Genomic DNA, 21,544 nt, shown 5'->3' on the forward strand with positions numbered 1-21,544 from the left:
TTAGCAGCAAAATTTCTAATAGGAATAAGCTAAATAGCTTCAAGCCAGTCATGCTACTCATGCGACAGCCACTTGCTCCAGGATTTTCTCTTGTCTTATATTCAAAATTTTTCACAGCATTCACTGTATTTTGATTTTATAACATAGCTCTAGCAGAATTTCTTATGTAAACAGACAATCTCTACTGTTTCTTCAGGGATCTGTTTTGCAGTTGTCTTCCTGTATTTCCAACAACATAGTTTTACTCTGCCTTCAGAGCTGCCTAGAAGGTTTTGGTCTGAAGACCTTAACAGCTGCTACTCTACAAGTTAATTGGATACTGCTCTATCCCACACCTTTTGAGTCTTGGTGAACCCTGAACTTACATAACAGAAATTTATTCATTCTTACAGTGGGAAGATGATGAGAGCTAAGTAAGAATTGAGGGAAGGGTTGCTTTATTGGCTTTTATTGACTTTTGTTTTAAGTCACATATAGCAAAATATTTGTGTGGGTTTGTACCAGCCTTTAAGAAAACCATTTCTGTGTAGATCAACTATGTCTTGCTGCAGAGTGTTTCCCTGTGCTAGAGAACTAAACGTTTTGGATTGATTCAGTCAGTGCCAAATACATTCATTTCTGACCTTAATACCTTTTCACAAATATGAGCAGAGGGGGAACTTAGAAATTTTTGTATCTTGTATTACTATATGACTACTGTCAAAAAGAAACTCCATTGTGTGAGAGCAGGTGTTGTGCTTACATTGTATTTACATTTTATTTACTATCTAATTTCCTGAATCATGCAGCAGAGGAGAACATGAAATCTAAGTTGTTTATAGTAGATGATAGAAGAGACATATGAATTCAATTAAGAAAACCCAGGTGTAATGTCTTTGTTTTCAGGTATTGAACCTTTTTCTGGCCTTGCTGCTGAGTTCATTTAGTTCAGACAGCCTTTCTCCTACTGAGGATGATAATGAAATGAATAATTTACAGATAGCTGTTGCAAGAATTCAGAAGGGAATAGATTACGTGAAGGAAAAAGTAGGTGAATATATCCAAAAATCTTGCTGGAGGAAACAAATGGCTGCAAATGAAAGAACAGCAACAGATCAGTTGAATGATGAAAGACACCATTGCATTTCCAACTGTACCGTTGCTGAAATAAAGGCAGACACAACTTACCACAAAAATGAGAATGGAACAGCCGGTGTTGTAGGAAGCAGTGACTATCCACTGTTCATAAACAACCCAAGCCTTACTGTTACGGTACCGATAGCTGTTGGAGAATCTGACTTTGAACATCTAAATACAGAAGAGTTTAGTAGTGACTCAGATTTGGAGGAAAGCAAGGAGGTAAGATTTAAATGACTTCCATTTTATATGAATGAATCGTTGTGATCTTCTGTCATAAAACATTTGTGTTTTCTTACAGTAGTACTTGTTGCAAATACGAAATAATTGCAATTTCAGATTTCTGGACTGGACTGAGAATGAATTGTGAATTGAGAAACATGGAGCTAAAGGCAAAATTATATAAAGACATATGAAACCACTTATAAAAGAGTTTTGAAAAGCAGTCTTTTCCTGATTTTTCAGGTGGATAGACAAATTAATATGTACAAAATAAGCAGACAAAAGGCATTGGTTTAGTATATAAGCATAATGTTTCCATGTAGTAAGATGAAAGTAAACTGCTGTTAAAAAGCAATTAACAGACATTTAAAAAAATTATTAATAATGCTATTTTGCATCTGATTTCTAAAGCCCACTGAATTCAGCTTTGTACAGGATAAGCTAACAAGGTACTAACTCAAGCTAATTACAGCAGTAGCAGTTTCCCGGTTCTAAATTTACGTTATGGGGAAGAACCAGGAGACCAATGGTAGTATTTTAAGGTGAAAATGACATATTAAAAGGATGAGGAAAAAATATAACTACAAATGAAAATATTTCATTTGTGTTTGTGGGAATTTTGCAGCAGCCACTTCAAAGACATCTGCTTTACCTTAAACTGGGGCAGCTGTGGGAGTGTCACTGCTGATGCAGATGTCCCTACTCCAGTCTAGATTGCTGCATCTGGATTGTTTTGTTTTTTGGTGTTTTGGGTGTTTTTGTTTTGTTTTTTTTCTTGGTTTGTGTGTTTGTTTTAAGTTGGCAATGAATTTGCCCTTATTCTTTCCAACTTATTTTAGCAATGAGTTGTTGCAGCAAAGTCTAATCAAATTTAGTTTGAAAGGTATAATAAAGTGACTCTTAAAGTGTTTCTTTTATTGTAGAATATGGTGAGTAACTTTATTGCATTTGTCAAGAAACGAGCTATTGAAATAGTGAATGCCTGATTTTCTCCACCTGCTTTTTGGAGATTGTTTCTCTATGCATTTTGTTGACCTCTCAGCTGAGAAGACTGTAGGTTAACAAGAGACCTCTTAAAAACAAACATGTATTCATAACTTGTTTTATGGTATTAAATTTGCATCGTAGGGAAGCTATAATGTCTGTGGAACAGCTTCTACATGTTTTACTTACTGTTAATCAAAATGAAGGATGCTGGCCTTTGTATGTTTGAATATATCCTGGTTTTGTGGAAGGAATGTCTGATGAATTCAGGAATTCTTCTCCTGCTCTGATAACTTAAATCTACATCTTACGTGCAGATTATGCAGAAGTTGAAGACTCCTGGTTCTTAACTGTTCCGTAGTTAAGAACTGATTAACAAAGTCTATTGCAATCCATAATGCACCTTAAACCCTTAAACTATTGATGATATTATTTACCTAGAAGTTTTCATGTTTGACCCAGTACAATTGAATTCTGTTTTGTTTTCTTTTGTCATGTGGCTTCTTTCTGAAAGTGTATCCTAGATAGACATTTACCATGTAGTGAAGGTTAGGAATAACTTTTCCTGACATTTCAGGCCATAGTTAAACCTATGAGCCTCAGATACTCTGCTAATTTTATTTTTTCAGTATGTCCTTGGATATTCCTAAAGCACTAAGCAACAGTAATAAATGTTATGTTTTGAAAATGTGTAATATGTCTGGAAAGCACATATTTAAATGGGTATCAATCCATACTTCTACTGTTTCCAGAACTCAAACAACCCAAAGGGTACCATGTTTTAACTTCATTGCGTACCATTCTTCTCACAGGAGTAAAATCAAGCTGGATCAGACAAGAATGCAGCTCTGGTGCTTTTTAACCAGGCAGAGCAACGTGTCAGCACGTTTACACAGGTTATCTAAAAGAATCATACATATATATGATCACTTTTGAGATTGACTGGCCTGCATGCTACTCAGTTGCAATATATTTTTCCCCATCCATTGCAATGTAGTGGAAACATGCATAGCCACTGAGTCCCATGACTCGCATCACAGCATGGTTGGGGGGAACCCCAACATGTTCCTCTGTCCTCGTTACATCTTTGGTATTTTCTGTACTACTTCTGTTGCATAAGCTGCATGCTTTGTAGGCTTTAATTATTGTTAACTGAATTGTCGTCAAGACTATTCAGGGTCTAAAAGCAGCCTGTGGCTTTAAGAAAATGGAAAGGTAATCTTCATTTTTTCTGTTCATCTGTTGAACCATGTTTTTAATTGTCATGTAATTACAAACATTTTGTGATTGTGTTCATTTGCCCAATGCATAATGATCTTCTTTAATGTTATAATTACATGTATGCTAAAATGTTTATAACTTTCAACATAAATTGTTTCATATTTATTCAAAATGGTTTTTTTTCATTTATACTGCAGTTTTTTTTTTTATTTAGGAGAAGCTAAAATAATAGAATGAAAGATTTACTCCTGGGAATAATCAAACAAGTTTCTTACTTTTATTACTATTATCATTATTATTTTGCATATGCCTACTCCTTTTGAATGTGGTTCTAATGATGTAGTTATATTCTGTTCATGAACTTTGTGTGCCTAACACTGAAGATTAGTAACTCATATCACTGTAGCTCTTTATCATGAATAATTGTTTCTTTGTGAAATTAGTTCAGTTGTACTTTTAAAGACAGATATAAAACGTAATTTTAGTCAAATTTTTCTTGTAGGATTTAGTTTTTCAAATTATTTTTTTCAAAATTATTTTTTCAAATTATTTTTTCAAAAATTATGAAAATAAAGAAAAAGGCTACAAGTAAGACAGTTGTTTTTGAAAATAAGGTAGCAAATAGTACCCTCACAAAACTCTAAACTCAGGAACTCAAAAACTATGAAACAAACATTAATTGTATCAGTCACATATTTCCTGTTCCTGATCATCTCTTCTGAGTAAGTGGGAATTTGCACTTAACGTGCAGGGATCATTTTCCATGTACTTGTTTGTTTGTTTGTTAATGTGATTTTGTGATTTCTCGTATATTCTTCTGTGCTGTATTATATATTAGGAATATTTCAGGTCTCACTTTTGTGCCTGGGGCTTGCAAGCTGTTCAGAGAGATGGAATGGGAAAATGTCTTCCTAACAATTTTTCTAAACATTTTAGAAAAGGCGCTTAAATGGGAGAGAATAAACCATAGTATGGCATCCTACTGGTGCTACGTATGGAGCAGTGATTCAGATTTGATGGCTATTGCTTATGTGACCCTGCTCTGGTTTCAAGATTCTTTTGCCATGAATTTGGACGGGTGTAGAACAGCATGTGAAATAGCAAACCAAGGACTTAGGATATTTTAATTCAAAATTCTTGAATTTTTGTTTCAAGCTCGTATCACCTCATTATTACTTTGTTAGCAATACTGTGATTCTTATTTGCTATTTTTTTTCTCCTGTTTATCTTAGGGAAAAAAAAAAAAGACATGCGCATTGATTTTAATTTTTCCCCAAGTTACAGATGTGGAGATATATTGGGATTCTAAAGAAAAAAAAAAAAAGCCGAGATGGAGAAAACTCTCAGTGTAGTGATTTTTGAGCCTTACTTGGAAATGCTTCTTTTTACTCTGTATAAATTAAAAAAAAAAAAAAACACCCTCAAAAGTGATTTTACTGGTTCTATTTATGCTAAAGTTACATACTCAGACAACAGTCAGACTAGATGGAATAATGAGGTATTTCCTGCTGAAAATAGAATGGATTAAGCAAGAAAATACACAATTTGTGGAATGAGGATGGTGTAACAGCTTTGCTAAGAGTTTCTGTTGCATTTCTACATAGTAATATTTATTGCGTACTCTTCTTTAAAGAAGTTTCTGAAACATACTCTCCAAAGGGCTGTTACCAACAATTATCTCTTACTTTTAACTAGTAGACAATTGTGAACTGTTTGCTTATTCTTTTGTCTTCCCTCTTTTAAGGAAGGAAGTAATTTAAGGAAGGCTAGTAATTTATTTTCTCAATTCTCTCTTTTAGGGTTTTATTTCTTTTTTCATTTATATGTTACAGTTTTTTTTCCTTTTATTTCTGTCATTAGCAGCTGTGTTAATGGTACATTTGCTCTTTGCTTTGGCATTTGAGAACTATATTGGATTTTCCCTTACTGTTTGAATTTTAAAAAGTGAACTGTATATAAGTTGATGCACAGTAGGTTGCACCATGTGAATGATGAGTGAACTAATTACTATTTGGTCTTGTTGTGGAGTTTTTTATAAATTCATCATCTGCAATTTTCCATGCTTTTTTTTTTTGTTATATTTAAGATGCTGCTCACTACAAATTTACGCTTTACTAATTACCTCAAGCAATCAAAAGTGGCTTCAGCAGGATAATTTGGTGTTAAATATTAGTGTATTTGTGCCGTTATACCTTCAGTTCCCTAAAAGAAAGAAAGAAATCCTGTGCTCCAGATTTTGACCTTATACCACTACAGTAGGTGTTTGTATTTAGAAGTTCATGTACTCAAAATCTGAGTAAGCTTTCACTGCCAACAGTAATACTTTTATCTTAAAAAGGAAAAAAAAAAAGGTAGGAATGAGGGAAATATTATATTAATGAGCCAAAATGCTTTAGCTTCTGATTTTCAAGCCTAATCACCTAACCAACTTTTGAATACATGGTTAATCCATTCGATTCGGTGTTTAGTATATAAGCAGTGAGGCCCTCTTAGTTTGGTATACTCTGAATGGCAACTAAATGTTCTCAAAGGTGAAGTATGAGCTGTCTCTCCTGGAACTCCTCTCACTGCAGTAGTTCACAAAATCTGTTGGATCTCTGCAAACTATGTGCATAGCAAAGAAAGTAACTGTGTCGAATTTAGTCAAAACAAGAAAGTTTTCTGTACATATTTCTTTTTTTACTGCCAGTTTTGGTGGTGATGATGTTGTTTGATATGAGTGAAACATGTTTGCATGCCACATAAAGAAGGCAGCTGGAGTTTGATTAAACTTGTTACTCTTCAAGGCCAGGATTATAACTTACATCTTGGAAGAAGGAGTGAACCAGGCTAGCTATCTTTTATATTAGAATAGTTCATAGAGCTTCCAATCTTCCCCTAGAGTCAAAAATATTTTTGTTTTAAACTAAAAAATTAAAATACTCTGTAATCTCTGATAATTCTACCGTGTAATAAATGGTATACCTAACTTCTTGTTCTAAACACATTGTGGCAGGGGAGATTTAGATTAGACATAAGGAAAAAACTTTTTCTCTTAAAGAGTGCTCAGGCAGTAGAACGGCCTGCTCAGGAAGGTGGTGGAGTCACTGTCCCTGGTGGTATTCAAGAGGTGTCTGGATGAGGAGCTACGAGATACGGTTTAGTAGCTCAGCGGGTAGTAATGGTGACAGGAAGACGGTTGGACTAGATGATCTTGTAGGTCCTTTCCAACCTTGTGATTCTATGATTCTTTTCACTTTCTTTTATTTTTACAGTTGTTCTGTACAGTTGCTGTTTGTAACACCTAAAAATCTGTATTCTTTCACTTGAATTTGTATCATTTGTTTAGAAAGGTGTATTAATTAGCTAACAGTTTAAATGTCCCAGGGCACTTATTGTTTTTTGTAATTTCTACTAGCAATACGACACAAAACTTCCTTACTGTTAAAAATATAAATATATAATTATTTTTGTGTTTTATAATTCAGTTCATAAATTCAGTTTTTCCACCAGTGCTGCAGCATTTTGTAAAATATTAGCTATGTCATGGAATGATGAAAGCAAAATATTAATAAAATAATGCATTTATAATGCTGTTCTCAGATTCAGTAGGATTAGTGACTGGGAAAAGATTTGCTGTGAATATTTGTATTTTAAAATTAATGCCTCTAAAAATGAAAAGAGATATTTACGTTAAATATGAATAACTTTGGGGTTCTATTTCAGATAATTTCTAAAGTAGCTGCGAAGTAGAAAATATTATCAAATTATTTTTAATAAAAGTAAATGCAGAACACTGAATTAGTTTCTCTTATCAAATAGTCTCTACCTTCTTTCACAAACATATGTATATAAAAAGTGGACTTCTCTTTCATTAAAATAGTTTTGTGCTTCCTCATTTTAAAAATTAGGTGTAACTAGTTTAATTTGAGTGCTGTTATATTTTAAATACCTATTAATTGTGTAAGTCTAGCAAATTCATGAAAACAATGCAAAGTGTACAAAATTCAGGCTGTCTTACAAAGTGTGCTTACATCATTCCCCACAGACATTTACTTGTGTTTCAGTGAATCTGTGTCTGACATTATGTATTTTTGATAATGAGATCATAAAATGTCAGAGAATGCTGTGTCAAAAACTACTTAGACTTAGTTTGGTACTCATACCTAGAGCAAGTGTACAGGACACCACATTCTTCGTTTAAAATCTCCAGACTACGGACAGAGTGCAAGGTGCATGGATATTACACTATAAAAAATAAAATTGAGCTTATTCTTCTATTAGCATTTTTTTTAGTACTACTGCAATTATTTAAAAATATATATCCTTCTCTTTCAAGGTGTTAACTGTACAGGTATGTGTACCAGAGTAACAAGTAGTTTCAGAATGCACAATATAATACATATGTGCATTGAAAAAAAAAAAAAAAAAGAAAAAAGACTGCAGAAATGCATATTAATGCCAGTTGAAATGTATTGATCATACTTTTTCCTATTCAAAACTTTTCAGTACATGTGAAAAACACATAAAAGTGTTCATGTTATAGCGATAATTATATGTTAAGATAGGGCATGCATAATTCATTTTACAAATGTTAGGAAAATGTTCAGATTCATGTTCAAATTTGAAACAGGATTTTGTATTAATCCTGGATTTTACTTCAGCAATTTCCAATCTAGATAATGATCATTATGTTGAAACAAAAAGAAAGTAAATTTATTAATATTTATTAATGTACAGTAACCAAATTCTATTGTAAAAGTTTTGCATGCCAGAAGTAGTTAGCATTCATTGTAAAGAAGTTTGCTGTCAAGGTTGAGGAGACTGCTATGATGAAAGCAGTTACCAATATTTATTATCAAAAGCATATAGTATAATTCATATTGATTTAAAATGTAGCAACATAGAGATATAGCAAGAAAATAGTGCCTCCTCCCAACCCCCAAAAATGAAATATGTATTAAAAAGATCCACTTGTTTGTAGTTACTTTTGAGGAATTCTAAAATTGTATTATAATTCGAGAATTTCTGGAATTCAGTGAACTATTGCATAATACTGCTATCTGATGGTAGAAAGGAGATGATGTATGCACATTTCAACAGCATTGACTGCTCTATGTGGATGTTTGTGTGACAAGTGTTGTTCTTACTGGTACAGTGTGTTGCATGCTTAATATTAATTTCAGTTCTAAAAATATAAATAATATTTAAGTATAACTGCTACTATGGACTTCTATTTTCAGAAGATAAATCTTTCCAGCTCATCTGAAGGAAGTACAGTTAATTTGGCTCTCTTTGGAGAAGAAAAAGCTGAGACTGAGCCAGAAAAAGCAGCAGAGCTACAGACATGTTTTACAGAAGGTATGAAAATGAAATTTGGAGTTAGCAATTGCATTTATGTTGCTGGAAACAAGCATTTGCAGTTCAAGGAAGCTTTTTTGCCAGAGCAGTTCCAGATCCTGATTTAAGTTTTAGAATGTGATTAATTTTGCCTTTCATAGGGGCAAAAAAAACGGGAGCTGCAGGAAAGAAAGGGACAGACTCTTTAGCAGGGTCTGTGGTCTCTGGTGATAGAACAAGGGGAAATCATTTCAAACTTAAAGAGGGGAGACTTAGGTTGGGTTTAAGGAAAAAGTATTTTACAGTGAGGGTGATGAGGAGTTGGAATAGGTTGCTCAGAGAGGTAGATGCTCCGTCCCTGGAGACTTTCAAGGCGAGGCTGGACCAGGCTCTGAGCAACTTGATCTAAATGTGGATGTCCCTGTTCATTGCAGGGGAGTTGGACAAGATGACCTTTAAAGGTCCCTTCCAACTCTAAGGATTCTATGATTCAAAAACCTTCTAATGGCTTGTCATTGTATTATTAGGCTGTATACAGAAGTTTAAATGCTGTAGATGCAGTATAGAAAGCAGAAGAGGAATAATCTGGTGGAACCTTAGAAAAACTTGCTACAGGATAGTAGAACACAACTGGTTTGAAACATTCATTGTCTTCATGATTCTTCTCAGCAGTGGTACTCTGGTAAGTAGAACATCCACCCATAGAATAGAAACAGTGTCTACAAGGAATGTTTTCTCAAAGATAAGGTTAGAACATATTTGTGTTCACTAAGGAAAAATGGAAAGTTGATTAAAAAGAGAGCTTGAAACTAAGTTCCCAGAATATTTTCCCAGTGCATATAAAATCATTAAAATTCTGTTCTCAAAAAACCTTCTACAGGTCAGCTATGATGAATACAAGATGATAGATGTGTGAAAGTGTGCTTATCAAGAGGATTACACTTAAAATCTTGTTGAAGAAATTATAACAATAACTGGAACAGTTATTCAGCTGTAAATTAAAATTGTCTTCAAAAGCAGTATGGATACTGATTTTTTTCACATTCTCTTATTTTTCACTTCTGTATTTATTATCATCAGGAGACTGACTTCTCTTTGAGCCTAAGTGCGCTTATCAGAGTGACAGGTTGTAATTCTGTGTTGACTATTAATCAGATTTTTTAAAACTTATTTGGCAACTTTAGTCATTATATTGTAAGCCCATTATCAGGAGACAATAACATCCAAAACTTATAATATACATGTAGTCTGTGCTTATGCTGGCTTTTCAAGGTAAAAAACAAAGTTAAAAAGCAATTTTACTTTGTCTTTTTTTCATCAGTTCTTACGGCTTCTTAGTTTCCAAAGACCTATTAATATCTGACTTACATACAACCCATTTTTTACAGGCTTTTGAAGATATATATATTGAACAGCGCAAGACTATCAAGGTCATACTGGACTATGCTGATAAAATCTTCACTTACATCTTTATTCTGGAAATGGTGCTAAAATGGGTGGCTTATGGTTTTCAGACTTACTTTACTAATGCCTGGTGCTGGCTGGACTTCCTGATTGTTGATGTAGGTACTATAGTCTCTAAGCAACCTGTTTCTGGTGTATTGGCCGGTCATTTTATGCAACTCCAATCTGATACGTAAATATGCAGTGAAGAATACAAATTGAGTTAAAAATAACAGAATGATATATTGATGAATAAGTAACTTATTTACTTATAAATAAATTATGTAATGAGTAACTAAATAGTACTTCAATTATATGTTATTGTTAACTCCATCTCTTTAGTCTGTCTTACTGTTCTGGGTACCGGTCAGTGGTTGAGGTGTATTATCTGAAAGGACTTCAGTCTTCTGTATTCGGTAATGGAGCAATGAGGAAGCAGGCACAGAAGGGAGATGGAGGGAGCATGTAGGGTTGGAGTAGGACAGATGAACCTGGGCTTAATGTCTTACTGGTGAGGCACTGTGAAGGTCAGAATGTCATGAAGACAGCAAAAGAACAATGGGAGGGCAAGGAGGCAACAAAGAAAAGGTTTGAGGAAAACAAAAGGAGAGGAGTGATCGCCAAATGCATCACTTCAAATAGTTGTGAATCAGCAGTCCTCATTTTGACTAGTACAGTACTTACTACTGTTTACTAGGTTGCAAGGCTGATTTCTACACATTAACGTTTCTTTTTTGTTTAAATTATTCTGAAATTTACAGACAACTTTATATTCCCTTCTTTTCCCCCCCAGTATCCAGATAAAATTTCTCTTCCTTCTATGCATTACATTTTTATTTTGAGGGTACTTAATATATATATATATATATATAAATATAAATATATATATATATATATATTTGTTTGTTTGTTTGTTTTCTTCTAGGTCTCCTTAGTTAGCTTAGTAGCTACTGCTCTTGGTTTCTCAGAACTTGGTGCAATTAAATCTCTCCGAACATTAAGGGCTTTGAGACCTCTAAGAGCTTTGTCACGCTTCGAAGGAATGAGGGTAAGAAAAAAGGAGACCATAAAATAATGTGCAAAACCATTTCATAAAAATGTGCCTAATGAACTATTAAATAATTGAGAAACACTGGACTGCATGTGCAGTAGCTAGGAAAACAGTAGTGTATGATTCTATTGTGTTTTTCCTTTTTTATATGCATTATTTCAATATATTTTGATGTTCTACTCTACATCTTTTATTTCTAAGAAAAGAAAATCAACTTGATCACTGCTATTTAAGTATAAATATAAGCATATCATTTCTAAGAAGTTTTTTTCTATGTTTGTTCACTAGGTGGTTGTGAATGCTCTTACTGGAGCAATCCCATCCATAATGAATGTGCTTCTGGTTTGTCTTACATTCTGGCTAATTTTCAGCATCATGGGAGTAAATCTGTTCGCTGGCAAGTTCTTTTACTGTGTTAACACCACAACTGGAGTTCAATTCAAACCATATGAAGTTGATAACAAAAGTATGTGTGAAAATCTTGGGAACACTGCATCAGATGTTCGATGGAAAAATGTGAAAGTAAACTTCGATAATGTTGGAGCTGGTTATCTTTCTCTGCTTCAAGTAGTAAGTGTATAATTTTGATAAATTTTTCCAGCTTAAAGTTGTGTAGCAGTAGCATTTAATTCCATAATTTTCAGTGTTATTTTACAATATATACATAAAGTATTTGTGTTTTATGAAGCTACTTAGTGTTGATTATGGTAACAATCTCATAGATTCTACAGTTGTTTTGGAAGGAGATAAATACCTAATATATTCCAAATAAATACAAGGTTCCTTTGCATCCAGCCATTCCTTTTCCAATTCTACGTGTAAAAATGTAATCTCTCCTCCACCCCCTCCAAAACAAACAAACAAACAAAGAAAAAAAAAAGGGATTTTTTTTATTATTTGCTTGATCCATTACGGTGTTAAGGCATGTTGATGCAGATTTTTAGCATCATACTCCGATACACTGTAAGGCTTATTCAAATAATAATAGTGGGTATCTCCATATCAATTACACATTTCTCTATTGATATGTAAATAAAAAGATAAAAAGATGAAAGTAAAACATTTTAAATTCATTTTTTTCATTTCTGTTCTTTCCCTTTCTGTTATTCCTGATAGCTTCAAGTGGGTTTTTTTGGTTTTTTCTTTTTGTTTTTTTTTTTTGGTAGGTAATTTGTAGATTGTTTCTAAACTCTAAATGAGCAATTGCAGAATTTAGAAATGCTGGGTTTGTAAGCGCAAGTGTCTTTTCTGAAGCAACATGTATAAACTGGAGCCAGTAGGACAGAAACTTGCATTCTTAATCAGGTTCACTTGACAAACTGCTTCTGGGAAAACATTTGTGTTCATAAACACTTGGCAGTTATTCTGTCTTTTAAACTCTCCAGCTGGTAGTGGATAGTTAGTGTTATGCTAGTAAGCTGGCAGCTGATTGCTCAGGGGAGAAGCAGTAGTTATTTCTAAATGGCACTGAGCAATTGCATAAATCAAGAAGATTTTTCAGGACTACTTAAATTCTGGACTTCCTTTTAGAATTACTTACATACTGTGTCTGAAAATGCCAACCAGTGGTGGCATTCTCTAGTTTTTGTGGTCAGAAATTTCTAAGAGCTAAGAACTGCAGTTTGTATTGTATGCTCAGATATTTATTTCAACTTACTCCACATAGAATTTACATGTATTTTCATGGAGATTATAATCTGTTTAGTGCTTACGTACTAAGAAGGATTATTCCACAGTAAATTGCTTTATTGAATAATTAGTTCATTTCTTACCACCATCCCTTAATAGTTACTGCTATTTCTTTGTACAAGTACATTGCAAAAAGGTTTTGTTGTTCAGAATGTTTAAAATACTTGATGTTTCTTCTTATTTGAAGCTTTTATGGACACTAATAAACCTTGTTTTTTAGGCAACATTTAAAGGATGGATGGAAATCATGTATGCTGCCGTTGACTCTAGGGATGTAAGTGCAATGTAAAATTTACTATTTTTAAGCAAATCATGATTATTTCTTGAATGGTAATTGAAATAAAGTAACGTATTAAAAATATACGTAAAATATATATAGAAAATTGAGAAAATATATATATTGATGTATTGCTGTATAGGTCTAAAGTTAGACCTCTTAAGTCTATTATTATTAATTTCTACAGAAATTAGATGCATATACTTTTAATAGGTAAAATATACATAGAAGTACTAATACATATAGACATTGAGTAATGTAACTAATGAAATTTTGTTTTGTATGGATTTTTATAACTGATGTTGTATAGAGTGGATTTTTTCTATCCCCAAAAATAAAAAAAGCTACCTGCAGTAGCTAATCCAAAGGCACACTCCCATGATCTGAAAAAATAAAATGATAGAGCTTTGCCTGTTTTAATGCAGGTATTTGTTTGCATCCTTCATCTCTCTAGCTCCTTTTTGTATCAAATCTACAGCAAGTGAATTACTTTTGAGATTTGCATACTTATTCCAAATTTAGTTAGCTATACATGGCCTTAGAGTGGAATTGCAACTATTTGTATGCAATACAATGCATCGAATAAATTTACGCAATCAAAGGTTGAACAAATTTAGGGTGTTCTCCAAAAATACCTGTTCCACTAGCCGCCTTCTCCTTCTTTGTTGCTGTTTGGCTAAACACAGTTTCTGTTTCTTCTCAGTATTCTATAATTTGTTTTTACTCTTGTTGGTGATGTATTTCTGTTTTTCTGTGTTACATAGGTAGGGAAGCAGCCCATGTACGAAGATAACTTATACATGTATCTTTACTTTGTTGCCTTTATCATCTTTGGATCCTTTTTCACCCTAAACTTGTTCATTGGTGTCATCATAGATAACTTCAACCAGCAAAAAAAGAAGATAAGTATCAACATGTTTCATTTTCTTCATACTTCATTGCCTTGAAGTGTTAAACAGATCTATACAAAGATCCTGGAACTGTTGCTCAGTACTGGAAGATAAAGAGTGCTGGGTAACTTTCTTGAGTTGTTAATGTGTTTGCAAGAGAGAAAAAAATATTGATCTGTGAAAATGTCTTGGTTGTTTTTCTTTGTTTTGTTTATTGGGGGATTTTTTTCCTCAGCTGAAATAGTTTCTCTTATTCAAATGAGCACAGATTTGTGTCAAAAATTCCACAAGGATTAAAACATTAAAATGCATGCTATGATGGCAAGTTAAATTGTATTTGCTGTCTAAACTCTGAATGTTGTCTATGGTAGGCTTATTTTTCAGTATATGAATGGAGCAGAATTGTGCTGAAGTCTTGTTGACAAAAAAAAAAAAAAAAGGTGCCACTAAATGATAGCAAAGTAGAACATAATTTCTTAGAATCAGAGAGTCATTTCATAGACTCATTTGCAATTTCAGGTGATTCATCAAATTTCATTCACTGTACTAAATAAAGATATTGCTAGACATATTGCATTGGAAAATTCCAGTGTTTCCATATATACCCTAGGCAGAAATCTACAAACACTGCTTTCCATCTCTTAATCTATTGAGGCCATCTGTTAGGCTAAGTCTCATCCTGATGATAAATTTGTGAGATAATCATGGCTGAATAGATCCAGTGGATGTTTTCCATCATGATATACAAAAAAGAGTAAAGGTTTTATGAAATCTAAAATATGAAGAAATATATTATCCTTTGATGACTGTCTTAATATTCTCACTTGTGTTTTGAGATGGGTAAACTTTTTGTCTCTATTACTAATAGTATCTATTAATAGATACTATTTTAGTCGAATTGCTTTCCTTAAATTCAGACAAGAAAACTTGAAGAGTATACCAGTGTTCATTGATGCTCTCTGCACAGTGTAGGGGGGATAATCAAACCCCAGACACTCACTGTGGAAGTAGTTCTACTGTGGCAGCAAGTATGTGAACTGAGATACCTGTATACCCATGGTAAAATATACATCCTGAAAAATAAGTAATATCAGTTATCTCTTTTTTCCTCACACATTCTTCCTGTTGACCTATCAGATCTGAATGACTATTTCTAATTTTGAAACTTATTGTATTTCTGGTTCATTATTTTACAGTGTGGAGTTTAATGTTAGTTATAGAGTATGTATTTCTACAAGTTTTTTCATTCATATTTAACTGAATTATCGTTGTGTCTGGATTTTTTTTTAAATAACAGAAGTTGTTGTTTTATTTCAGTTCCTTAAATTTTTTCAGTTTTCCATCAAGGCTTGTGAGATACTTCAATAATCCTTGATATGATTAATGTATTTTGGTTTTTATAGCAATGTATTACAAGAATGAATGCATGGTTCATAAAAATCATGTTCTGCAATAGCGTGTATTAATGGAATGTAATTGGTTTTTATTTTTCTTATTTTACCTTGGAGGACAGGACATTTTTATGACAGAAGAACAAAAGAAGTATTACAATGCAATGAAGAAGTTAGGTTCCAAGAAACCACAAAAACCTATACCTAGGCCAGCGGTAAGAATACGTGCTATTCTTGTGTCATGTGCATTGAGTAACAGCAGTACATTAACTATCAAAAGTCTCCCTTAACTCTAAAATGGTCTAGGCCTAATTGAAATTCTCCATTCTAAACTGAAATTTGTTCATATTTTCATCCTTCAGGAAAATACTCTCATAATTATTATGCCTGGGGAAATACAGAATCAGAGGATCTTAAGAAGTAGAAAGGTGTAGGGTTTTGAGGGGGAAACATAAATCTAGAAAAGTCACTGAAGAGTCCTTTTAAGTTTTTCAGCCTTTTGCTTGGTTGAATATTTTGAGTAAGAAAGAAAAAGAAAAAAAAAAAAAGAATGTTCATTACATACAAGCTACTATCACGTTTTCTTTTTTCTCCCTTCAGAATAAATTGCAAGGTTTGGTGTTTGATATTGTAACAAAGCAAGCATTTGACATCGGCATTATGGTCCTCATCTGTCTTAACATGGTCACCATGATGATAGAAACAGATGACCAGAGTGAACTTATGCAAAATATTTTATACTGGATTAACTTTGTCTTTGTTGTCCTTTTCACTGGAGAATGTGTCTTAAAACTGTTCTCACTCCGTTATTATTACTTCACTGTTGGCTGGAATATCTTTGATTTTGTGGTTGTTATTCTTTCAATAGTAGGTAAGAAATTCTTACATTTCAAATGAATTATAGTAATATATATATTAAATGCTTCAAAAAGTTTTATAGATTAAACTAATATTGAATTATCATTGCTCCTGATTTTTCAGGAAATGAGAAGAGTAGTACCTTCTCAATAATTCTGTATCAATCATAATACTAATTTTTTCTAAGAGTACTGGAAAAAAAGCTGAAATTATGAATAGCAGATAAAATTTATTGACTCTTCTTCCAATTACAATTTCCAGAAATTGTGTAGATAGATCTGTTCTTTGTTCATAATCTGTGTTGTAGATTATGTCACTGTTATGTTACTCTTCTAATTTTATTTTTATGTTTCACAGGTATGTTTTTAGCCAAGGTGATTGAAAAGTATTTTGTGTCCCCTACTTTGTTCCGAGTCATCCGACTTGCCAGAATAGGCCGCATTCTGCGTCTCATTAAAGGCGCAAAGGGAATCCGCACTCTGCTTTTTGCTCTGATGATGTCTCTTCCTGCTTTGTTCAACATTGGCCTGCTGCTCTTCTTGGTCATGTTTATCTATGCGATATTTGGCATGTCCAACTTTGCCTACGTTAAGAGGGAAGCTGGGATTGATGACATGTTCAACTTTGAAACATTTGGCAACAGCATGATCTGCCTATTTCAAATTACCACATCTGCTGGCTGGGATGGCTTGTTAGCCCCAATTCTTAACAGTGGGAAGCCAGACTGTGACCCTAACAAACCTCACCCAGGGAGCTCTGTTAAAGGTGACTGTGGCAACCCTTCGGTTGGGATTTTCTTCTTTGTCAGCTACATCATCATATCCTTTTTGGTGGTGGTGAACATGTACATTGCTGTCATTCTGGAGAATTTTGGTGTTGCAACTGAAGAAAGTGCTGAGCCCTTGAGCGAGGATGACTTTGAGATGTTCTATGAGGTTTGGGAAAAATATGATCCAGATGCAACACAGTTCATAGAATACAGCAAACTATCAGATTTTGCAGCTTCTCTGGATCCTCCTCTTAATATACCAAAACCAAACAAGGTCCAGCTGATTGCAATGGATCTGCCCATGGTAAGCGGTGACAGAATTCACTGCCTTGACATCTTGTTTGCTTTCACAAAGCGTGTTTTGGGGGAGAGTGATGAGATGGATGCCCTCAGAGTACAGATGGAAGATCGTTTTATGGCAGCCAATCCTTCTAAAGTCTCCTATGAACCAATCACAACCACATTAAAACGAAAACAGGAGGAAGTGTCTGCTACCATTATTCAGCGTGCCTATAGATGTTATCTTTTAAGACGATCAATAAAGAAACTTTCATGCATGTATCGCAAAGATGGGGTTGATGTACTTAGCAAAAATTATATGCTTTTTGGTAAGCTAAGTGAAAATTCAGCTTCAGAAAAAACAAATATGACTGCATCCACCACATATCCACCTTCCTATGACAGTGTAACAAAACAAGAAAAGGAAAAATATGAAGATGACAAATCAGAAAAAGAAGACAAAGGGAAAGACAGAAAAGGAAATAAAAAGTAGAAGACATAAAGAAGTGTGCAGTGGTGGCTGTTTAAAGCCTCAGAAGATGAAATTTTTATCAATAACACTTCTGTTGAAGGATTATGCCAAAATGACAAGTTTTTACCGATTTACCCAGTGCTATTGTCAGTGCCTGTACCAAGATAATGACTTGTCATTAGCAAACCCTGTATGTAGCAGGGAAACAAGCTTTCCAGAATAGCTTTTATTACCAGCTGGCACTAATAGAGAGGAGACAAAGTTTTTACTTGGACTGTGTGGACTCTTAATGGAATGCAAAATTACCAGTTCTAGTAAGTTTGTATTTTGTGGAATGTGTGTATCCACTGTGTGCATTTCATCTACTATGTATGTGTATCTTTTCCTTTGGTGGTCTCTTTTGCTGTAATTCACATTCTATTATTTGTGATTGTACTCTGTTGAGGAAGAAGATAGATGCTCATTCATAGGAACACAGTGTCATGGGTAGGGAATTACAGTGTCATAATGTGAACATAGTCCTCTTCAAGCCACCACTTCCAAAAGCAGAAAAATGAGATTCCAGACTCCTGGACCTTAGAATCTACATCAAATCAACAGTAAATGATAAAGAATATAGTTTAGAAAAATAATTTATCAGAAAACAAAACAAGAGAAGAATCACTTTCACAGACAGGAGGTTAGTAGTTTGTTCTCTTGATTTTTCTATATTCGTTTAATACTTTTTATTAATTCTTCATTTTTCACAGAGTCCTATTCAGTGAATGATTTAAATGTGTCATGCTACAGAAAATTTCTTTTTTTTTTTTTATAAATGTGGAACTAGTAAAAAAGAGTTAGTTTACTTTCAGGGTCCAAGATTACTCTTAGTTCATGAGTGTTTAAAATGGGATTTTATCATAGAATAGCTATAAACACCAAATTCTGCCTACAGGGAATTGCTGGGCTGGGGCGGGGGGGGGGAGTGATAGTTTATTTTACTTAGTTAAGAAAAGAACATAGACCTTGTAATAACTTCCATACTTCGTTCTGTAGTCAGTCACTACAAATTTCATTTCACATAAATAAATCCTATTTAATACAGTAATCAAAGCTACATGTATAAATTGAAAGCAAAATACCTATTGGGACAAACATTGCCTTAGTTTATATCTTAGGCTGAAATTAGCATACTTTGAGAAACTGATCATGTTGGAGATATAAAATATGTTCATCGAAGGTAATTTTGAGCCCCATAGGACTTTAATCAGGTTTCCACTTTATGAAATGCAGTCTTCCTTAGAAGGCTGAGATGACCAAATGATGTACTTGAATCAGCTTTGTACTGCACTGTGGTTTAGATGACTTTTTTCACATCAAGGCTTATAGAACCTACGTAGGTAAAATTGTTTTCTGTTACTTAGTTGTTTTACACAGTGGTACCTGTTTGAACAAAGAGACAATGATCTAAGTACTATATTTATTGCATTAAATATGTACCCTCATAAGTGTAGCTTTTAATATTTCAGTAGATCATATGATATATTCTGTAATATTCCAAATAATTGGGAAGCTTTAACTGATGCATGCTTGCTGCTATTATCCTACAGCTATTAAAGTCTAAGATGGAAAGACATGTGAGTGTTAGAAAGGAAAAAACTATTCAGCAAGACCATCATTCCTCAGAACAGTAAGCAATAGTTTGCTGCTATTATAGATTTTATTTTGAGTTTATTAATAGTATGCTGTGAATAAATGGATGATACAAGATTAATAGACTGCTTAACTTGCTAAAAGTGTGAGGCTGTAAAAATAGATATCTATTGATCTATTCATGTTATTTTGCAAATAAATTTATTTTATAATATTTTATACAAATTAGGAGATACTACAAATATCTTCATGTTAGTCATTTTTATTCTATCTCTAACAGTTTTGTTTTTCTGGGGGGAGTGTGGGAACATAAGATACAATATGAATTGGCAATTGCAATTCTCTGCTAATTATATGAAAATAGATTTTAATAAGTAGTAGTTTTAAAAGAAATGAACAGCACAGATCTTTTTCTGATCAGTAGATAGTTCCTTGTACATGACACAAGATGGAAGAAAGTTTTCTTTTAAAATCATACTCTTGTCTATCAATTTTCAGGTTACAGTAAGTTTATCTTTTGTCAAAGAAACCTTGTTTTTCTGCCATGTTATTCTCACTGCCTGCTTGTCCTGTGGATTCGTCCTGCAGTAGCAGCGCTTCAAATATCATTTGCTATTCAAAATCTTTCTTTGTAAGAATGAATAGTGAACTTGTGTTATGGGCAGTGGAATACTTTCCAATTCTTACAAAAGAAACTATAGATGGGCTTTTGCTTTTACAGAAACTGGTTTCTGTATTGGTAAATTGCATGCAGGATGTTGTTTTACCAAAAATAACTACATTGCTAACAACCCAGAAGAATAAAGATAACCTTTTTATGTATTTGTTTTAGTCTTTGTGGTTTTTATTTTAGGAGACTAATAGAGTTCAGAGAGTAATTGTTAAAGTTAAGGGTAAACCACTTCAGTGATGAAGCAGTATGTTCTGAACATCTATGTTACGTGTTACTTGATGCCTTGTATCAGTATAAACGTGTCACCATCTAGGTAAACTGAAATGTTTATATTGTCCTGAACAGAAACGTTTTAATTTTATTATTATTATTATTATTCAGGAAAGAATTCCATTGCAACTGTGAGTTTTGTCAGATTTTTACGAGTTTTCTAGGAAGAGCTCCAGTGGTGTCCTCTGGCAGCCAAGTCCAAATTTTGGATGTCTCAAAGGTACTGCTGAGCAGTGGATCTGTAAGATGCTGTTCAACCTGAGGTTGGAGCTCTGAGATCTGTCATAGGAATAACCCCAGAAGGTAATAAGAGTCTCTTTAATCCCAGTCCACCTCAAGAAACCCAGTGCTTCCCAAGAGAATGTAAAAGGACCTGTTAGAGGTGCTATGGCTACAGCACAGGTGGCTTGAGGCACCCAGTGACATTACAGGACCTAATAGGCACTGTCTCTGGCAGGTTACAAACAGGCAGCAAGTGGGCATGTCTGTGGGGTATTTAATACAGTTTTCTTTTTCACATGTTGTGAAGAAGACCTGCTGTATACTTAGGTTAGAAGAGCTAAGGAAAAAAAAAAAAACAAAACCCTCAAGTACGCTGATTTCAAGGACAATCTGAATGTTTATCTAATTTTTTTTTTTGTAGTCTTGGTCTGGTGGCTGAATTGTTTGTTTTAATACAGAGCAGTTGTTCTAACAGTCTCATTACTAACAATACTTATACAAAGCAGTAATGTAAATGCTCTGTAAGAATTCTTAGTTATACTGGTGAATTGCTGTTTAAAGAACAAAAATGTTTTAAGTCAGTGCTGGATAGGTCAGTAGTTAAAAAAAAACAAAACACGTGGAATAAGAAGGAAATAGTTATACAAAAATTTTACTACACATTCAGTAGTGTGCAGAAGTGTTTATGAGGTCATTTATAAAACCATTTTACCTTAGAAATTTACAATCAGTGTTAATTTTTATTAAAAGTAGAATCAAACTGAAG

General features: G+C 33.6%; 2 protein-coding genes and 1 long non-coding RNA gene across 13 annotated transcripts in view; 2 read left to right on the forward strand and 1 right to left on the reverse strand.

The window, feature by feature from the left end:
* Positions 1-20,435, forward strand: part of SCN9A (sodium voltage-gated channel alpha subunit 9) — a 68,826-nt gene extending 48,391 nt beyond the window's left edge. For 5 of the 7 annotated variants that reach the window (XM_040703347.1, XM_040703349.1, XM_025152140.3 and 2 more), the window contains 11 exons: positions 886-1,338; positions 8,766-8,883; positions 9,390-9,544; positions 10,251-10,424; positions 11,231-11,353; positions 11,645-11,926; positions 13,266-13,319; positions 14,087-14,224; positions 15,714-15,818; positions 16,204-16,474; positions 16,819-20,435. In XM_040703347.1, coding sequence (XP_040559281.1) covers positions 886-1,338; positions 8,766-8,883; positions 9,390-9,544; positions 10,251-10,424; positions 11,231-11,353; positions 11,645-11,926; positions 13,266-13,319; positions 14,087-14,224; positions 15,714-15,818; positions 16,204-16,474; positions 16,819-18,002 — 3,057 coding nt within the window. In that variant the 3' untranslated portion in view covers positions 18,003-20,435. The remainder of the gene's footprint in view (positions 1-885; positions 1,339-8,765; positions 8,884-9,389; positions 9,545-10,250; positions 10,425-11,230; positions 11,354-11,644; positions 11,927-13,265; positions 13,320-14,086; positions 14,225-15,713; positions 15,819-16,203; positions 16,475-16,818) is intronic. The other 2 variants (XR_006939790.1, XM_046943464.1) reach the window with 2 other exon arrangements.
* The window catches only part of LOC121111332, an 83,810-nt gene that overhangs the window by 36,933 nt on the left and 25,333 nt on the right, over positions 1-21,544 (reverse strand). The window lies entirely within an intron of this gene.
* The window catches only part of SCN1A (sodium voltage-gated channel alpha subunit 1), a 110,530-nt gene continuing 109,717 nt past the window's right edge, over positions 20,732-21,544 (forward strand). For all 5 annotated transcript variants that reach the window (XM_046944097.1, XM_046944098.1, XM_046944100.1 and 2 more), the window contains exon 1: positions 20,732-20,859. The gene's annotated coding sequence lies outside the window, so the exon portion shown is untranslated. The remainder of the gene's footprint in view (positions 20,860-21,544) is intronic.

Source organism: Gallus gallus, chromosome 7, assembly GCF_016699485.2.
Source record: "Gallus gallus isolate bGalGal1 chromosome 7, bGalGal1.mat.broiler.GRCg7b, whole genome shotgun sequence".
Taxonomy (NCBI): Eukaryota; Metazoa; Chordata; class Aves; order Galliformes; family Phasianidae; genus Gallus; species Gallus gallus.